The 16966-nt window shown below is 58.8% G+C and overlaps 1 protein-coding gene across 1 annotated transcript in view; it reads right to left on the reverse strand.

Annotated features, from left to right (window-relative positions):
- Positions 1-696: 696 nt before the first annotated feature.
- NPDC1 (neural proliferation, differentiation and control 1) overlaps positions 697-16966 on the reverse strand; it is a 36444-nt gene continuing 20174 nt past the window's right edge. Inside the window, 9 exon segments of the mRNA XM_030000826.2 lie at positions 697-2477; positions 3436-3532; positions 3651-3772; positions 3774-3872; positions 3874-3967; positions 4417-4483; positions 4610-4774; positions 4917-5024; positions 11225-11368. Coding sequence (XP_029856686.1) covers positions 2400-2477; positions 3436-3532; positions 3651-3772; positions 3774-3872; positions 3874-3967; positions 4417-4483; positions 4610-4774; positions 4917-5024; positions 11225-11368 — 974 coding nt within the window. The 3' untranslated portion in view covers positions 697-2399.

A 16966-nucleotide genomic window follows, 5' to 3' on the forward strand; every position in this document is an offset into this window, starting at 1 on the left:
AGGATAAATTTGGGAACCTCAGAGATAGGGGTGCAATGCTGGGTTTCCCCAGGGTGAGCTTTGGGGTGATCCCAGGTGATTTGGGGTGCGATGCTGCCCACCCGACGCTGCAGCTGGACACCCCGGGGCTGCCCATGAGCAGGGCTGAGCAAAGCATTCCCGATGGTGCCCCGGCGCTTTGGTGGTGAGTCAGCACCCACCTCCAGGCTGCCGAAACCAGGAGGAGATGAGATTGTATCAGCCTGATGGGGGGCTGACGTGATCAAAGGGCCGGGAGAGGAGCTCAGGCTCCACACAATGGGGGGACACGATAGCCCTTATCTGCCCCTGCCGAGGTGCGAAGGGCCCGGCCCTGGGGGCCAGGGGCAATGGGGGCGGGTGGGCACTGGGTGCTGCAGGGCTGGGTGCGGGCAGGCACAGCCAGGGGCTCCCACCCAACCCTTCGCTGGGGACACCTCTCCTGGCAAATATTGAAAAGCAAGAAAATAAACTCTGGTTCTTGCCGGGTTTGGGAAAAACCCTTGGGAGGGTTTGGAGGCTGCTCCAGCTGCAGGAGGACAGTTGCTCTCGCTGTTCCCTGGGGAAGGTTTTGGGATGGGGAACCCACAGCATCCTCCCTCCCTGTCCCCTCCGCCCACCCCACTCCCGGGCCAAGGGCCCTGTAGCAGGGAGCTGTCCCCACACCACACACTCGCATGAGTCTCAAACATGTCGTTTAATAAAATCTCCTTTTAAAAGAACTACAATCCATACAACAACGAGGGGCACAGGGAGAAGGGCAAGAGCCCCATGGGTAGGGGAGCAGGGCGTGGGGAAAGGATCTGTGCAGTGACAGCCTCTGCCAGCCACCCCGCCGGGGATGGTCCCACACCACCACCGCTCACTGGCACAGCCCTGCCACTGCTGCCTGCCCTGCCAGTGCCTGCCTGCACGTGCAACAGCTCCTGAGCGTGCAATGGCTCCCGTGCGTGCAACAGCTCCTGTCCGTGCAAGAGGCCACCCCCATGCAAGACACGACCTGCGTGCAACAGGTTACCCGTGGCCATAACAGTCCACACCAGGGTCTGGACATGAAGCCACATCTGTGAAAAGCAACACAAAACCTATCCTGGGCCTTATGCTGGAGGGGTCACAGCCAATGCACCAGGGAGGTTTTGGGGAACAGCGCTGGGCTCCGAGAAAGAATGTGTCAGTGAGGGCTGGTGAGGCCAGACATAGACACAGGCAGCGGAGGGGTACAGGGGGTCTCTGGAGCCCAGGAGGTGCCTGGGATGGAGCAGCAGAGACCGTCCCCTGCCACAGAGGGATGCCCAGAGAGAGCGCCAGGCTGGGCTCTGTGCAGAGAAGCAACACAGCAAAGCCATCGTGCCTTGGCTACCCCTCCCAGCCCCCCCAAGCCCCCACCAGTCTCAGTCCATCCTCCCCCATGGTCACATAGGCTTAAAAACAAAACCCTGAACCCTTTTTCTGAGTTTTCACCCCATGGAGGCCCGGGGTGAGAGCCCAGCTGGCACCCAGGGCTGCCACGAGCAAATCCTCTGCCTCTGCTGGCACAGCCCAGCACGGGGTCCCAGGCCACAGCAGCGCTGGGACTGTCTGTGCCCCAGGGCTTCCGAGGACCAGCACCCCTAGAAGAGGATGGAGCTGGTGCAGGGGGCCAGGGCAGAGCCTCTGCTCCCAGCCAGGCACAGAACAGGGCAGCATGTGAAGGTGCATCCTGGAAACCAATGCCAGCGCCTGCCCGAGCCTGCTCCTGCTCCTGCCCTTGGCTCCTGGAGCAGGACCCTGCTGCCAGGAGCTGCCTGGCCTGGGGAGGAGGGCACAGGCCAGGCACCAGAGCCTTCAGCGATGCCACCTGCTCTGGGGAAAGTCTCCATCCCTGGCAGAGGGGGTCTGGGCAGGCTGGCAGCCCTGACGCCTTCCCCTGCAGGCACGAGTGTGCCTGGACCCCCCCTGGACCATCTCTCACCCTCTGACCCCCCCTCCAGCCCTTTCCCAGCTGCTGTCGCATCAGCCCAGCCACAGCCGGGGCAGCAGCCCCCTCCTCAAAGCCAAATGCAAACAGACAGCGTTGTACCCCCCCCGCCAGGTTCTGTGCCAAGGCAGCGGCCGCCCCCCCACCCCGGGGGCTGGCATGTCCCAGAAAGCAGCTTGTGAAGGGCAAGGCAGGGACGCGATCACAGCAGCAAAGAGGACAAGGACGCTGGAAACGGGGGCGATCCCCCCTCCCATAGCTGTTAGTGGGTGTTTATTGGGCAGGCGTCGAACAGTCTGGCAGAGCGGGGTCCGTGCCCCTTCGCCTGGCTGCGGGTGCCCCTCCGGCGCGGCCGCCCCGCCGGGCTTCGGCGTTGGGCGTACAGTCCGTAGCAAGCTCAGGCAGAGGAGAGGAGGGGTGTTTGTTACTGATGCGACTTGGGGTTGGAGGGGTGTAAGGAGGAGTCGTCAAACAGCGGGTTCCTCACTTCCATTTCTCCTGTCTGCGGCAACAGGAGGGAGCAGGATGGGGGGAAGGAAAAGGCAGGAGGTCAGAAACCAGCTGGGGTTTGATCCACCCTGTCCCAAGGGGTTTGGGTCTGAACCCTAGCCCAGCAGGGAGGAGTGATGATGGGGGAGACCTCGCGGGCTGGGGTAACACACACCAGGACCCTGCCATCACCCCTGGAAAGGCACTGCCTCCCTGCCAGGAGCAGTCGGGGATGCTGGGGTGGGGTGATGATGTGTAAAACCCATGGTCCCGGATGGGATGGGATCCCACAGCCTGGCTGGAGACCCCAGGATGGGACCCCCAGCCTGGCTGGCAGGAATGGGGTTCCTTGCCCAGACTGCCTGCCTGCCATCAAGTGCCCTTTAATGGGCCTGTAAAAACCTAATGATGACCCTTAATCTGGGCCCTGATGGCCGGGCTCTGCAGCCATTACCATGTGAAAGGCTCCTTTTGGGTCTCTTTGTGCTCTTTGTACCCAGGGCTGTTAGGAGCTGCCCTTCCCCGGGGTCTCCTGGCAGCCAGGAAAGTCCCCCCTGGCTTTGAGTGGTCACAGGTCCCCGGTCCAGGCACTGGGGAGGCACCAGGATGAGCCCCCCTGGTCCCAGTGCCCAGGAGCCTGAGGTGACCATGTCCCTGGCACTGCAGGGATGGCGGGTTGGGTCTGCCAACGGCTGTTCCAGCTCTTTGCTCCCAGGGCCATGGGGCAGTGCTCCCCAGTGAAAAGCCCTGTGCTTGGGGACCCATGCCAGGGCACCCACTCCTGCCCACTGGAGAACTCCAGTGGGACCTGGCCAGGGCACATGGGGGAAGCAGAGAGGTTGGACCGTCTCAGGGTTTGATGAAGGACGTGTTGAAAAGGGTCCTGGAGAGGAACTGCACATCCCAGGCATGTGTCGGATCCCACCCTGCATGCACAGAATCTCCCCCTGGCCGCCCTGCACCCACCATACCGGAGCCAGCCCGGGGCACTCGTACACGGTGAAGTCTCCATCCTCATTCTCCTCGTCGGATGATGCTGAGTCCGGCAGTTTGGGCTCCTCTTTATGTCTGGGGGGAGAGGATGCAGAGAGGGGGTGAAGCCCAGGGGGACGATTAACAGCACCCCAGTTAATGGCAGGGCATGGACCAGTGACTGGGTCTGCTGTCTGCTCCCGTGGCTGCTTACTTCTCCATGGAGAGCATCTGCTGCTTTTGGTGCTGGTAGTGATACATCTGGGCACTCTGAGCCAGTGTCTTGTCCCCGGGCTGTGGAGACAGCAAGGACAGGCATTGAGACTGAGCTCCAGAGAGCCTCCAGCCTGGCTGGTGGGTGTTCCCCGCTGTATTGGAAGCCCCTCAAGCAGAGCACATGCCTGGCCTGAGCGCCAAACACCCCAGGAGGGATGTGGGTGCCTTACCGAGATCTTGTCATAGGGTAGGGGGCTGGCCGCTCGCTGTGCTGAGTAGTCTGCTTTCTGTGCCAGCCTGACCTCCTTCTGCAGCCTGCAAGCGGAGAGGAGAGTGGTTGGCAGCAGGCACTAGAGCAGGCGACTCCATACGGGAGCCAGTGACCCCCAGAAGGGCTCAGTCCTCTCACCCACACCCCTGCTCCCTGCAATGGCACCCCTCATGGGTGGCACCCCCAGGCACAGCCATCTCCATCCCGCAGGGCCTGGGCACCAGGCACTGACATGCCCGGGATGCCAGCACCCAGGGCTGCAGCGAGGGCCAAACTAGGTGCCACCAGCTCCCAGGAGCCTGTGCCTGGCACGGGGGTGTCCCACTGCTGTCCTCCAGCCCCAACAGGCAGATGCCATACCTGCAGGGGCACTGGCAAGGGCAGCTATTGCCTCTCCTCCAAAACCTCCCAGGTGCCCAGGAAGCATAGGAACAAGCTCCCCCAGGCACAAGGACACTGAGGGACTGGCTGGCACCAGCAGCCCCTGGCTCACCTGCACCAGCAGACCGCAGCCACGATCAGCGCCGAGAGCCCAGCCACTGTGCACACCATGATCAGCCCTGCAGAGGTGGAGTGGGACACCGAAGGACAGTGGGTGAGCCTGGCGGCACAGTGCCACCAGCCCACACTCTCCTGGCCGGGACGTGAAACCCCCTCCCATGAACCGCCTGTCCCCCGGGTCTCACCGAGCACCATGTCATCATTTGAAGGGATGGGGGACACCTCCACCGGATACTTCTGGACTGCAGTGGTGGTGGAGGTGGGGAGGGTGGTGGCTGCCTCCCGCTGCAGAAGCCCCTCTCTCAGCCTGCTGGCCATACGCTGTCTGCCACTGGCAGGGACCAGGGTGGCTGTGGGAAAAGACAGAGCCGTGAGCAGAGCAGTGCCCAGGCAGCTCTGGAGGGCAAACCAGCCTGGGGTGCAGCGTCTGGCTGACGTGGGGTCCCCAGCACCACTGCAGAGAGCGGTGGGAGCGAGGGAGCAGACACTTACTCCTGGGCTTGCCATCCTGCAGTGAGTGGGAGTGAGGAGCCTCTTGCCTGGCCAGCACGTCCACCAGAAAATCGATTTTTTCATCCAAGCTGGGAATGGATGTCCGCCCTGTGCCGGGAGAGAGTGGGCATGACATGGGCACCCCGGGATGCGGCCGCATGCCGAGCCCCAGGGCTGGACCCAGCGTCCCCCCAAGAAGGGGCTCACATCCCAGCACGAGCAAATGCGGGTGGTTTGGAGTCTAAGCCCACTCGGATGCAGCCCTCTGGCACACCTGTGGTCCCAAAGCTGAGACCTGGGATCTGTACGTGTCCCTGCCACTTTTGGGATGCTTTTCACCCCACAAATGCTGGAGGCTGCAGGAGCAACAGTGGCCGCAGCCGCCCCCATGCCAGAGCCAGTGGGTCCTACAGAGCCCCATAGGAGCAGGCAGGCTGCCAGCACCTGCTGCTCAGGAGCTGCCCCATGTCCCCACACCTGGGGCCATACAATGGCCCTGAGCGAGGAGGGACACAAGCTGGACCAGGAGAGACACCCCACAGCTGCCCTGCTGCCGCGAGGTGCTAGGGGCAGCTCTGGCAGGGTGAATCGCAGACCTGCTGCAGGCGGCGAGGCTGGTTCAACAGCAGGCAAGGGACACTTGAACACTGGTTTTTCACCCCAAATTGTCTTGTACAGCCCAGGGGGATGGAACCACTGCAGACCAGGGCTCATCTGGGGCTGTCCAGGAGCTGGTGGGAACCCTCACTCCAGCTGAGGGGCCAGTCTCTGCCCACCACCTGGCAGGATACAGCCCCTTTGGGGGAGGAGGTTGGGGTCCCCCAGGCAGCAAGGGCCACCAGGTATCCCCAGGGGCTGGCTGGACATTTCATGGGTGGCTGCCCCAGCCCATGACCTAGCAAGGTGCACACCAGGGACGGACAAAGGGCCGCGTGCCCCTGCGGCATGGGGCACGGGCAGGACCCCCACCCTGGCCTGGGGGTGCCCACCCATGGAGTGACAGCATGGAGCAGGAGTGGAGCTTCTGTCCTCAGGCTTGCCAAACAGCGAGCTCACCACTCTGCTTTTAACAGGATTAAACTCAACTTCAAAGGCAGGAGACATCGCTGTCCCCATCCCTGCTCCCTCTGACCGGCACTGCCGTATTCAGGCTGCCCCAGTGGGAAGCCCTGGAGGGTAAATCAAGACATACAAAGGTGAGGTGGTACTGGCAGCTCGGTTCCCAGATAATTCAAGGTTATAACAATTACAGCTCCTCTGTCCTCGCTCCCAGTGTTTGGAAATAAAACCCAGTTCCCTCTGGAGGTGGGCACAAAGGCCACTCAGCTGCCTGGTGACTCAGAGCCACACAAGCCAAACACCAGTTTAAAAGGGGGACACTCTTGCTTTAAACAAGTGCACAAAGAGCCACTGTCCCCTGTGTCCCCAAACTGACCCCCAGCCTCCCATCCTTGGCAGGAGCTGGAACATCCCAGGAGCCCCAGGTTTCCCCAGCTCTTTGCACTCTGTTGTTTCCATCCCCACAGTGATGCAAAGCAGCGCCACAGCCACATGGTGCCAGGTTTGGGGCTGTGCCACCAGTGCTGAGCCCCAAAAGGTGACTGCCACGGTGCCAAGGTGCTGGCATGGGGCCAGGCTCTCCTGATGGGCAGCGGAGCTGGCATGGGACTGAGGGTGACAGCTCTGTGCCCTGTGGGGACAGCCCTGTGCCCAGAAGGGGACAGCCTGGTGTGTCATGGGGACAGCCCTGCACCCAATTTGGGGACATCCTGGTGCCCAGGATGGGAACAGCCTGGCTCTAGATCCCCACTGCGCTCATGGAAAGGCCTGTCCCCATTCCCACCTAGGGGACCGCCATGCCCATGTGTGTCACCGTCAGGCCTGGGGGAACTGGGCTGCATTGGTGTGCACAGCCCAGCCCTGCCCTGACACCCCTTGGCCTTGGGCAGACGCAGCTGCAACAGCCAACACTTCAGGAGGATGAATGTGACATGGCTGGAAAAGGAAAAAAACCTGGAAAACCAGCAAGAGCAGCTCCCAGGTCACTCTGAGCCTCCCACTGTGTGAAGCAGCATAAGGAAAACCAAGGCAGCTGTGCCATTTGTGGTTTCTGGCATTGCCAGCAGTGCCTGGGCTGTGCTGCTCACCTGGGCTAACCAGCTTTATCGCCAAGTTCCCTTTCAGCAGCTAAAAATCCCTGCATCCCTGTTTTGTTCGGCAGCTGAGATTTCCCCTGGTGATGCCACAGCTGCCACCCCACAACATCGGTGGGGCAGAAGCAGCCTGGCACCAATGGCCGGTTCCTGCTGGGGGTGCCCAAAACACCATGGTGAAATGCCAGCCTAGGGCTGCTCCCCAGGGAACAGAGGGCCGGGGCTAAGCCCCAGTTCCTGCCTGGCTGCCCCATACCCTGGCTCTTGCTGCAAGAGGAGCAGAGATGGGGGGGCTTCCAGCGGCCCTCCCAGCCCTGCTTCAGTGATTTGGGCGTGCTGGGCAGGCACAGGGTGCACGCAGGGTATGCACAGGAGGCACGCAGGGCTTGCACAGGGCACGGCTGCCCTCTCATGGTTGGTCCCACCACCTGCCTGCAGCAGGGAGGGCACTGCCAGGCTGGCACACAGCAGCCCAGCCCAGGCGCTCTCCCCCGCACCCCTCCTTGGAGCTTTCCCCTTCCCAGAGTCTCCAGGGCTCAACCCTGGGATGCACACAGGGTTACCGTGCCAGTTACCGTGACAGGTTTGGGGACAGCAGGGAGTGGAGAAGGGACATGTGTGGCTTCAGCCCCGGGCAGAAGAAACCTGATGTTGACAGTCTCCACAGGAGGGCATAAAATTCCTACAAATCCATTTATTTCTATGGTCCTGTCCCAGGATGATGGATGCCCTCCTGGCTGCTGGCAGCACAGCAAGCCAGGAGGGGAGAACTCCCAGGTTCGCAAACTGGGACCCCCTTTTCCCCCCCCCTCTTCCCAAAGTGCTTCTTGCAGCCCGGTGGGGCTCAGCCCTGGCTCCGTGCTGGTGGGGTCAAGTGGGAGCAGGGATGGGACCCACCAGCCCAAACCACATCATGCAAACCGATCACGGCACAATTCAAATGGCACACAGCACCATGGTGCTGGCAGCATTTCGGGGGCTCAGACCCCTGCACAAGCAGCACCAGCGAGGTACAGGCAGCCAGCTGCGCACCCAGCCAAAGCAGCTGCAGGATGCACCACATCATGAGGTCCCGCGCATCCCATCTCACCTCCATGCTGGTGCTGCACCGGGTATGCCAAGACACCCACGCACGCTGTCACCAATGGCAGGAACACACCACTCATGTGCATCACCCTCCTGAGACCCCCAAAATGCTGCTTTTCACCCCAAAAAGCTGCTCTTGGCGCCTGCCTGCACGGGTACGTCAAGGGAGAGGAGCCCAGGCTCCTGCCCACGCTCCTGTCAGGAGCTGCAACCAATCGTGGGGACGGTGCGGTGGCGGTAGCTGGGATCCGGGGATCAGCGTCACCAGTAATCGCAAGCAGCTCAAGGATGCCTAACCCTTTAAAGGGGCTGCCCACGCAGCAGGCTGCGTGGGCAGCCCCTTTAAAGGGTTAGGCATCCTTGAGCTGTGGCAGCTTCCCCTGTTTGCATTGCATCCTCCCCCAAATGCAGCTATGGCAGCCCCTCTGCAGCCTCACAGGCTGCCACGGTTGCACCGGACAGCTGGGTGCTGCTGCCAGACCAGCAGGATGTGAAAGCACCCGTGGAAAAAATTGGTGCCTGGCAAAAGAAGCTGGGCATCCTCAGGATGCTACCGCTCCCCTACATGCTAAAATAGATGATTTGGGAGGGGATTATCTTTTTTTTTTTTTCCCTGTACCCATACTTTTGCTGCCAGAAGGTGGTGGCATTGCTTGAGATAACAGGATGTGGCTGGGGAGAGACCCTGGGATAGTCTCTGTCCTCCCGGCATCCTCCGAGGATGCTGCCGCGGTCCTGCATCTCCCTGACAAAGCCGGGAGAGGACACTACCATGGTCCCAGAGAAGCTGGGAGAGGATGCTACGGTGATCCCACACCTCTCCGCCAAAGCCTGGTGAGGATGCTACCGCGGCTGCACCTCCCTGCCAAAGCCGGCACGGAGTGGGGTTGCTATGGAGATGCCAGCGCATGTGCAGCCCTTCTGAGAGGGGAATTTACTCCCAAGACTTCACTTTAAAAAATAAACCACAAACAACTGTTAAAGCTGTTCAGTACCTGTGGATGTGGAGCCCATGGCAGGGAGCATCTGCCTGTCAGACCCTTGCTCGCTGCTGAACGTGAAACCTGGACCCCATCCCTGTGCCATCTCGTCCTCCCCCAGCCATTACTCCCATTTCAGTGCAGCCCAGCCTCTCTGCCCGAGAGCAAAAGGGCTGCACAGAGCCAGGGCCCCACTTTGGGGGTCTCCCCTCTGATTTAAGGGGTGATCCTCCTGCCAGAAGTCTGATGGCAACGAAGGGCACGATGGGCTCTGCCATCCCCCATGTGCCCACCTGCTCCAAAGCACGGGCTGCACCCTGGCAGGCCCCCGAACGTGCCCAAGACACAGTAACCAGAACACAAAGAAACCCCCCCAAAAAACCAGAGGACTCCTCCATGCTCAGGTGCAGGGGGAGCTGCCTCTCTGGGACCTGCCACGGTCTGGTTAGCCAGTGCTTGTCCTCCCTGCCTGCACTGCCCGGTGTGAGATGAGCGACCCTGTGTGTTTTTGGGAACTCCCCAGGCCTTGGGGTGTGGGCAAAGGGCTGTGCCGGTGGGGATGCCGCTGCTGCGCCAGCAGGGATGCCACCTGGCAAGCACCAGCTCAGTCCCACGCCAGGGCTGGGCAATGCTGTGGACTACCCACCATGGGCAGGAGCTGGGCTCTTGGAGGGACTGTGGGCTCTGCCCACCATGAAAAAATGAATCCTGCCTTAGCAAGGGGGTTTTGGGGGCAGCAGGAGCGAAAAGCAGGCAGAGAAGGGCAGGCTGGAGGAAGACGCTGATGCACTTTGCAGCAGGCACGGAGGCGGTTCAGAGGCACTCGGGAGCCCCCACCCTGCACCCAGGTGGTCCCCAGCGAAACGCACCGGCAATGGCGTACGAGGGCACGGCCAGGTCCCAGCTCCTTCCCCACACACAGAGGCCACTCCACTTTAGTTAAAGCAAAAATAATTGGGTGGAGCTGTAATTAGTCTTAATTTGCCTGCTTGTTGAATCTGCAAGAAAAACCATGGCGTGGGGGGCACAGAAACAGCTCTGCTTACAGCTTTCCAAGCCACATGAAGAGTTGAGGGTCACCCTAAAAACACCGTGCCCAGCCCCTGGCATCGGCTGTGTGGCCGACCCAGGGTGGAGGTGCCATGGCTGCACCAGGAGCACCCTCCACGCACTGTAGCAGCAGGTGGGAGAGCCCTGTGCAGGGTGGCATGGGTGACCGTGGGCTGCTGCTCCCAGGGATGCTCTGCCCACCTCTCTGCCCACTGGCACAGCGCAGCCACCCAGGCTGCCACAGCCCCACAGCTCCCCTGAGAAAGGAGTGGGGGAATAACACTCAGTGCAGCCCTTGGTGCCCTTGTGCACAGCTGGGCAGGGTTCCTACCTGGCACTGCCGACTCCAACCCTCCCGGCACAGATGTTGGGAATCACCAGAGGAGGAGATGGCAGCCCCAAACCACAGCCCAACGTCTCAAACCGATGGGAACCAGGTATTGAAATCCCAAACACTGGCATGGCTCAGCCCTGGGATGGGTGAGGTGGCGAGCACCTGTTTGCCTTGGCCACAGGGTCTGCGCAAGTCACAGCTCCGTGCACCAAAAGCTGCTACCCTGCTCCTGCAAAGCCTGGGGCTCTGCATGGCCAGTTCCCCTCCTCTGGAAAGTTCCCACCCCAAAGCAGCCAGGCAGACTCCAGAGCACCCTGGCAGTCATCCAGGCCCCCTCCTGTCCCTGGGCTCCTGGGCACCCCTGGGTGCTGGCAGGGTCCAGCGGCACACACAGTCACCAGCATGGCTGCATGAGGATGCAGAAGGAGTGGGGTCGGGTCTGTGCGCTCCCCGCGAGCCCCAAAACCACCCCATAACTGCTGTGAGCCAGGGCTTGGGGTGAGAGGGGGCAGAGCTGCCATCCCCATGGGGATACGGCTGCCATAGAGAGGAGAAGCCAGAGGACGGGGAGCACGGGTTCTGCTGGGGTGGGTGGCTGCCCCAAGGCATGGGAACCTCCTGGAGCTGTAGATGTGTGGGGCAGGTTTGCAGGCAGGGGAGGGCAGGGGGCTGCAGAAGGGGCTGCTGCAGGGTGGGTGCACCTACCGCTGGGTGAGAGCTGCTTCTGGATGCATCGCCCGCGGTTGTCCTCCCGGAAGGGAGGCAGGCAGGGGCCGCAGGTGCCTGACCCGGGTGGGCAGAACTCCCGGCGCTGCAGGGCACAGTCCAGGCTCCGGGGACACGATGCTGCTGTGCGGACAGGAGAAAACAGGTCAGGAGGAGGAGAGGGGTCAAACGCTCCTCCAGGTCTGTCCATGACCTCCTGGCATGGGACCCAGCCGCCCCGGCCCCACCTGCAGACGGCAGGTCCCACTGGAATTAATGGGTACGGATGTGCTTCACTGGAGCTGCCTCAGCCCCCCTTTGCCTTCACAAAGCCATTACTGACTGCAATTAAGCCCAGGCTCTAATGACCTGAGAGTTGTCCTCGATGATCCTTACAGGTTCCTTCCAACTTGAGGTAGTCTATGATTTTATGACCTGCACAAGGCTCTTTGCTGCCTGCAGGGAAGAGCAGGCAGTACCCATCCTCCTGTATGGGACCCAGAGCCCCAGGGTGCTGCTGTCCCCTGGGATGCTCCAAGTCCCAGGGTGCCACCATCCCACAGGACACCACAAGCCCCAGGGTGCCACCATACTGTGGGATGCTCCAAGTCCCAGGGTGCCACCATCCTGTGGGATGCTCCAAGCCCCAGGGTGCTGCAGGACAACCTGAGTCCCCCAGAGCTGGCAGCAACAAGGATCTCCAGCCCCTGCCTGCACCACACAGGCAGTGTCTGAGCAGGCTGGCAGCTGAAAGCCAACCAGCACAAACTGATGCTTGTGTGGTAGCTGTCGAACAAAAAAACCCCAAACCAACACCCCCCAAAGCCTCAGCACTGCTGTGACAGGTCATCACAGGCAGCAGCAGCTTCCCTTTCCATCTCTTTGACAACAGGGGAAATCGGAGGGATCCAGCCCTCCCCCCGGTGACTCACCGCAGCCCAAACCTCCCTCGTGGCTTTACGGGGCATCTTGTTTCCAGGTGAGACCCGGGGACCTCTCTGATACCTATGGGCAGGCATGAGCCCCCCCCCACTCCGACCTCATCTGGACCCAACACGCTCATGATGCCGTGGCAGCCAGTGATGGCCAGGAGCAGCCCCGATCCTCCCCTAGCCTGGCTGAAGCCAGTGGCACCTCCTGGGGGGACACAAAGTCCCTGGGTCCTACACAAAGCCGAGTCCTGAGACCGGGTGATGGTGCCAAACTGTGTGCAGAGATGGAGAGAAGAACCGTGACCAGCTGGGACAGTGACACACAGGGCTAGCACACAGGTCTCACCTGCGGCGTGGGGCTGTGAGGACACTCATCGGGGTCCCAGCCTCCAGCGACAGCAGCAGGAGCTGCTGCTGGGGACAGTGACAGTGCTGGCACTGCTGCAGCATGAGCACAGACATCCCTCCCTTGCAGGCTGGTGGCAGTGAGGAGCTGGGTACCACCCAGTGCACCCGTGTCCTGGGCTGGGCACAGCTGGATGGCGGGGTGCACAGCTGGATGGGGGTGCAGCACCCAGCTGACCTAGTCCTGCTCTTCAGCTTGCCGTGCGTGGCCATGCCCACAGCTTTCCCACAGGCAGTAGCAGGCAGGAGAGCACCGCCGCGGGGCCCTCACCAGGAGCAGGGCCAGGCCTGGCAGCCCCCGGCCTGGCAATGAGTCACGGCAGGAGCCGGCTCCCAGCACCATCCCACACTCCCGGAGCCATCCCTGTCAGCCCTTGTCCACCCACACCAACAGAGCGGGCAAAGTGCCCGCTGTCTGCCCACCGCCGTCCCCTGGGGGACGGCAGCACCGGGGACAGCCCTGGGGCAGCATGGCACTGAATGCCCCATGGGAAGGGGCACCCCAACTTTAGGGGCCGTCCTGAGCATCCCCATCCCTGCAGCACACTGGGGGTGAGGGGGGCAGCCGCTGCCATGCCCAGGCACTGCATGGTGGAGAGTCCTGGCACAGGACGGAGCCACCAGGACACAAAGCTCCAGGGCCACCGCAGCAGCTCTGCTCCCCCAGCAAGGGCGCAGGTGCCGAGCAGGATGCCACCCCAAAGCAACCAGTGTGGGATGCCAAGCAGGATGCCACCCTTTGCACAGCCCTGTTTCACCATTAAACCGCTCACCAGAGGGTACAACCGCTACCAGTGGTCCCCAGACTGCACCCGGACCCCTCCACATCGCACCCCACAGGGCATCGCATTCATCGCCCTCTGGCTGATGATGCCGAAGAAGGGCAGAACTGCCTTTGCTGCAGTGGTTTCTCTTGCAGGCAGGGTTTTCTTAGCAGCTGCAATTAGGGTTGGCTCAACTCTGCGCCAGGCGCAGCAGCCTGGGGGGATTCGCTCGGGGCCGGGGGCAGAGACCACCATGCCCACAGGAGCGAGGATGGCTACCTGGGGATGGCGTGGGGCTTGGCCAGGCAGCTATGGGAGAACTAATGCTTAATGGGAAAATAATCGGGTGTTTAAGCACAGAAATAGGACTCAGCCGCCTGCTTTGCCTGCCCCAGGCTTGCTCTCAAGGCCGTTTTGTTTAAAGATCACAAAACAGCCCAAACACGTGGCTGCTCAGGGGCAGAATGAGCTTTTGGCACTGTGCAGCCCCAGGGGTGGGGACTTGCCACATCCCCATGGGGCGCTGGGAGGGGGACACTAGAGTCCCCCGCCTGTGCCATTGTGGAATAATTGCTGGAGGTGACTTATTGATATGTCCCCCTCTTAAGAGAAGGTAAACCTTCTCTGGTTTCATTCTGGGGTGGAATGCAGTGGATATGCAAGGAATCTGTTTCATAATAATTCCCTAAGCAACATAACCTGCAACCTTAGATGTTAGCAACACCAGGGGAGCTTGGTATGCTGACTCTGAGAGAAGCAACCCAGAGGGTGGAACGGAGTGGAAACACCGCGGCCAGGCTCTGTGATATCACCACATGGATGGGAACTGGATGGCACTATGGAACTGATAAACCGCATAGTTGTTACCCTCAGCCAGCCCTGAACCAGCAGTTCTTCATTTTCTGTCAAAATCATGTCCTCTGGGTGAACTTTGCTCATTATAATCTCATTATAATACCAAAACACACCTCCATCCCAAAGACTACCCACTTTCAAGGTGTGACCACCCCTCACTGAGCATGCGCTCTTAATTTTTGTAGCTTATACCTTTAAAAGTAAAGCAAGGAGATTTTACACCAATCATAATAAAGCTATGTATGACTAGAGTGACTCAAGCTCCACCTAAAAATAAGAAAATAGTATAAAAGGGCTTCAGAGAGGAGGAACGTTAGGGAAGATACCATCGTGGACAAGTTGGGAGGACATTGCTGACTTCTGGGATCAGGCGATGGGCTGAACCTCTCTTCCCCCCCATAGGGACGTGAGATTCGAACCCTCAGTTATACCGAGTGCTTCCCTGGGAAACTCAGAAATCTCTACAGAGTTATTCCACAATTTAATGTTTATTGTCAGCTGTATTATTCATAGTCTTGGTACTTGCACGTGCTTTGCAGACAGTGTATTTATCGCTGGCAATCCAAAAGAATCTGCACTTCTGTTGCTTTAATAAACTGTACTATTTATTAATCTAGCCTTCAGAGTTCTCACTGAATGTGACCATACTTCTTGAGACTGGCCGTGTTAGTTCATTGAACATGACCAGACTGAAAGTACATTGCGCCATTTGTGCATCCGTAATCAAGGTAGTTCAATATATTGAACATGACCAGACTTACAGTGTCGAATTGGGCATCACTCCGAATCTAAGCCTAGCCGCCCCCAGCCCCTCTCATATCTGAGGACAAGCTGGAACGCAAGGGGGTTTATTTTCTGCCAAATTTCCTTACCCTTTAACGCAACAGAATAAAATTGGTGTCACAGACAGGATTCCCATGGATAAACTGCTGCAAAAATATAAATGTGCCCCTTCCCAGGCTGGGAAGGAGTGGGCTCAAAAGTTTTGGAAGGATGAGGAGAAAGCGGTAGAGCGCATTGAGCAATGTCAGGCTACGCAAAGGATTAGAATGGGAAAAGGTAACAGTGTCATCTGTGCGGTTTTAGGAGACTGTTTATCTTGTGCTCAGCAAGAAGCTAAGGAAGTCCCTGCTCCCAAGCAAATTTCTGATGTAGAATATGTAGCTTTGAAGTCGGAAAATGAGGTGTTGAAGTCATCATTGGCCTTTGAGAGGGAGACAGCAGAAAAACTAGGAATCTGAGTTGATAAACTTGTGAGTGAGAGTAACCATTTTAAACAACTGTTAGAAAGGATGAATCAGCTATTAGATAAGATGACTGCTGTTGATAGTGACGATGAGATCCACACTACTGTGCATACAATTCCGTGGTTGCCAGCGGAGTTGGCAAGAATACAGGAGAAATACTCAAGGCGGTCAGGAGAATCGGAGGTTGAGTATGTGTGGCGAGTTTCTCTTATGGGGGGAGACCAAATGATGTTAAGTGAGGAGGAAGCAGGTGGTTACTGGGGCCCGGGAGTATTTTTAACCACCATGCCAGGAGATTATAACTATTCCTTAAGTGCCTGAGCTGCATGCTGGGCAGGTGGTATAGATCCTCAGGAGAGAGGGGAACCATTGGAGATTAAAGCTACAGGCTACTGCGATCTGGCTGCAGCAGTCCAGAAAGCAGCCTGCACACAGGCGATGTATGAAAGAGACCTGCTGAGGAAATCCCCAATGCTAGCTCCCATTGATCCTGCACGATTAACTTCTCTTATTCGCGGTCTTCCTGATTGTCTCAAGATGTTCGTAGCAAATACTCAAGATCGCATAAAAGCTGCTTGTGCAAATGCTGATCAGTCGTAGATGAGGTCAGCACACCCTCATACCCACCTGGAGTGAATTTGTACAAGAAATAGATAGGCACGGAAGCTGAATGGGCTGGGTTAGTTTATCCAGTGGAAAGCCCCCAGATCAAGCCCAGCGACTTCGCCAAGTCTACACCCAAAACCCTAAATCCGATGGGAGGTTCAAACCTAATAAGGAACAGGGTGAGCTGTGGCGTAAAGCCCTAGATTTGGGTGTACCCTGACAATTCCTGTGCGGTGCCCCTACGATGGATCTCCGTACATTGGTCCAATCTCTGGGTAGAAAGAATAACCCAGCTGGGAAAAATTGCCTAGCCAAAAAACCCCCAATCCATGTGGAAAGTATGCCTTCTGCACCAGAACACAACCTAACTGACTGGGCAGAATCCCAGCAAAAAAACTTCCATCCCTGGGGAGGGCAGTGAGCCACCCTGCCCAGCAGGTACTAGCAATTCAATGGCTCTCTGATAAATGCTCTGAACCTACCATTGCCATTCCTGCTGGACCTTGGAAAAAATTAGTAAACTTCCTCATTGATACTGGGGCCCAAACATCAGTAGTCACTAAAGAAACAGCACAAACCTTTGGTCTAAGATCTAGCCGATGCAGGGTTAAATTCACAGGAATTGAGGGTGTGGTAAAGGAATGCCCTACCGCAAAAAATTACTCTCTGGTTGCCAGGGGAAGGGAGATTAACCAGGGCAGAGGTATTAATTGGTGCTGCACACACTGACATTCTAGGATTTGATATACTACGTGGAGGAATACGGAAACTCCCAGGTGGAACTGTGTGGAGTTTTGCAGGACATGAAAAGGCATCTTGTTAGAGACATCGATACCCTTACCCTCCTCTAAAATCACCAACGTTTGGCAATATCCATTGACAGCAGCAGCATTTTCGGGGATTGACAGGGTAGTAACAGAATTGGAAAAAAGG

The sequence above is a fragment of the Aquila chrysaetos genome, chromosome 24, assembly GCF_900496995.4.
Source record: "Aquila chrysaetos chrysaetos chromosome 24, bAquChr1.4, whole genome shotgun sequence".
Taxonomy (NCBI): domain Eukaryota; kingdom Metazoa; phylum Chordata; class Aves; order Accipitriformes; family Accipitridae; genus Aquila; species Aquila chrysaetos.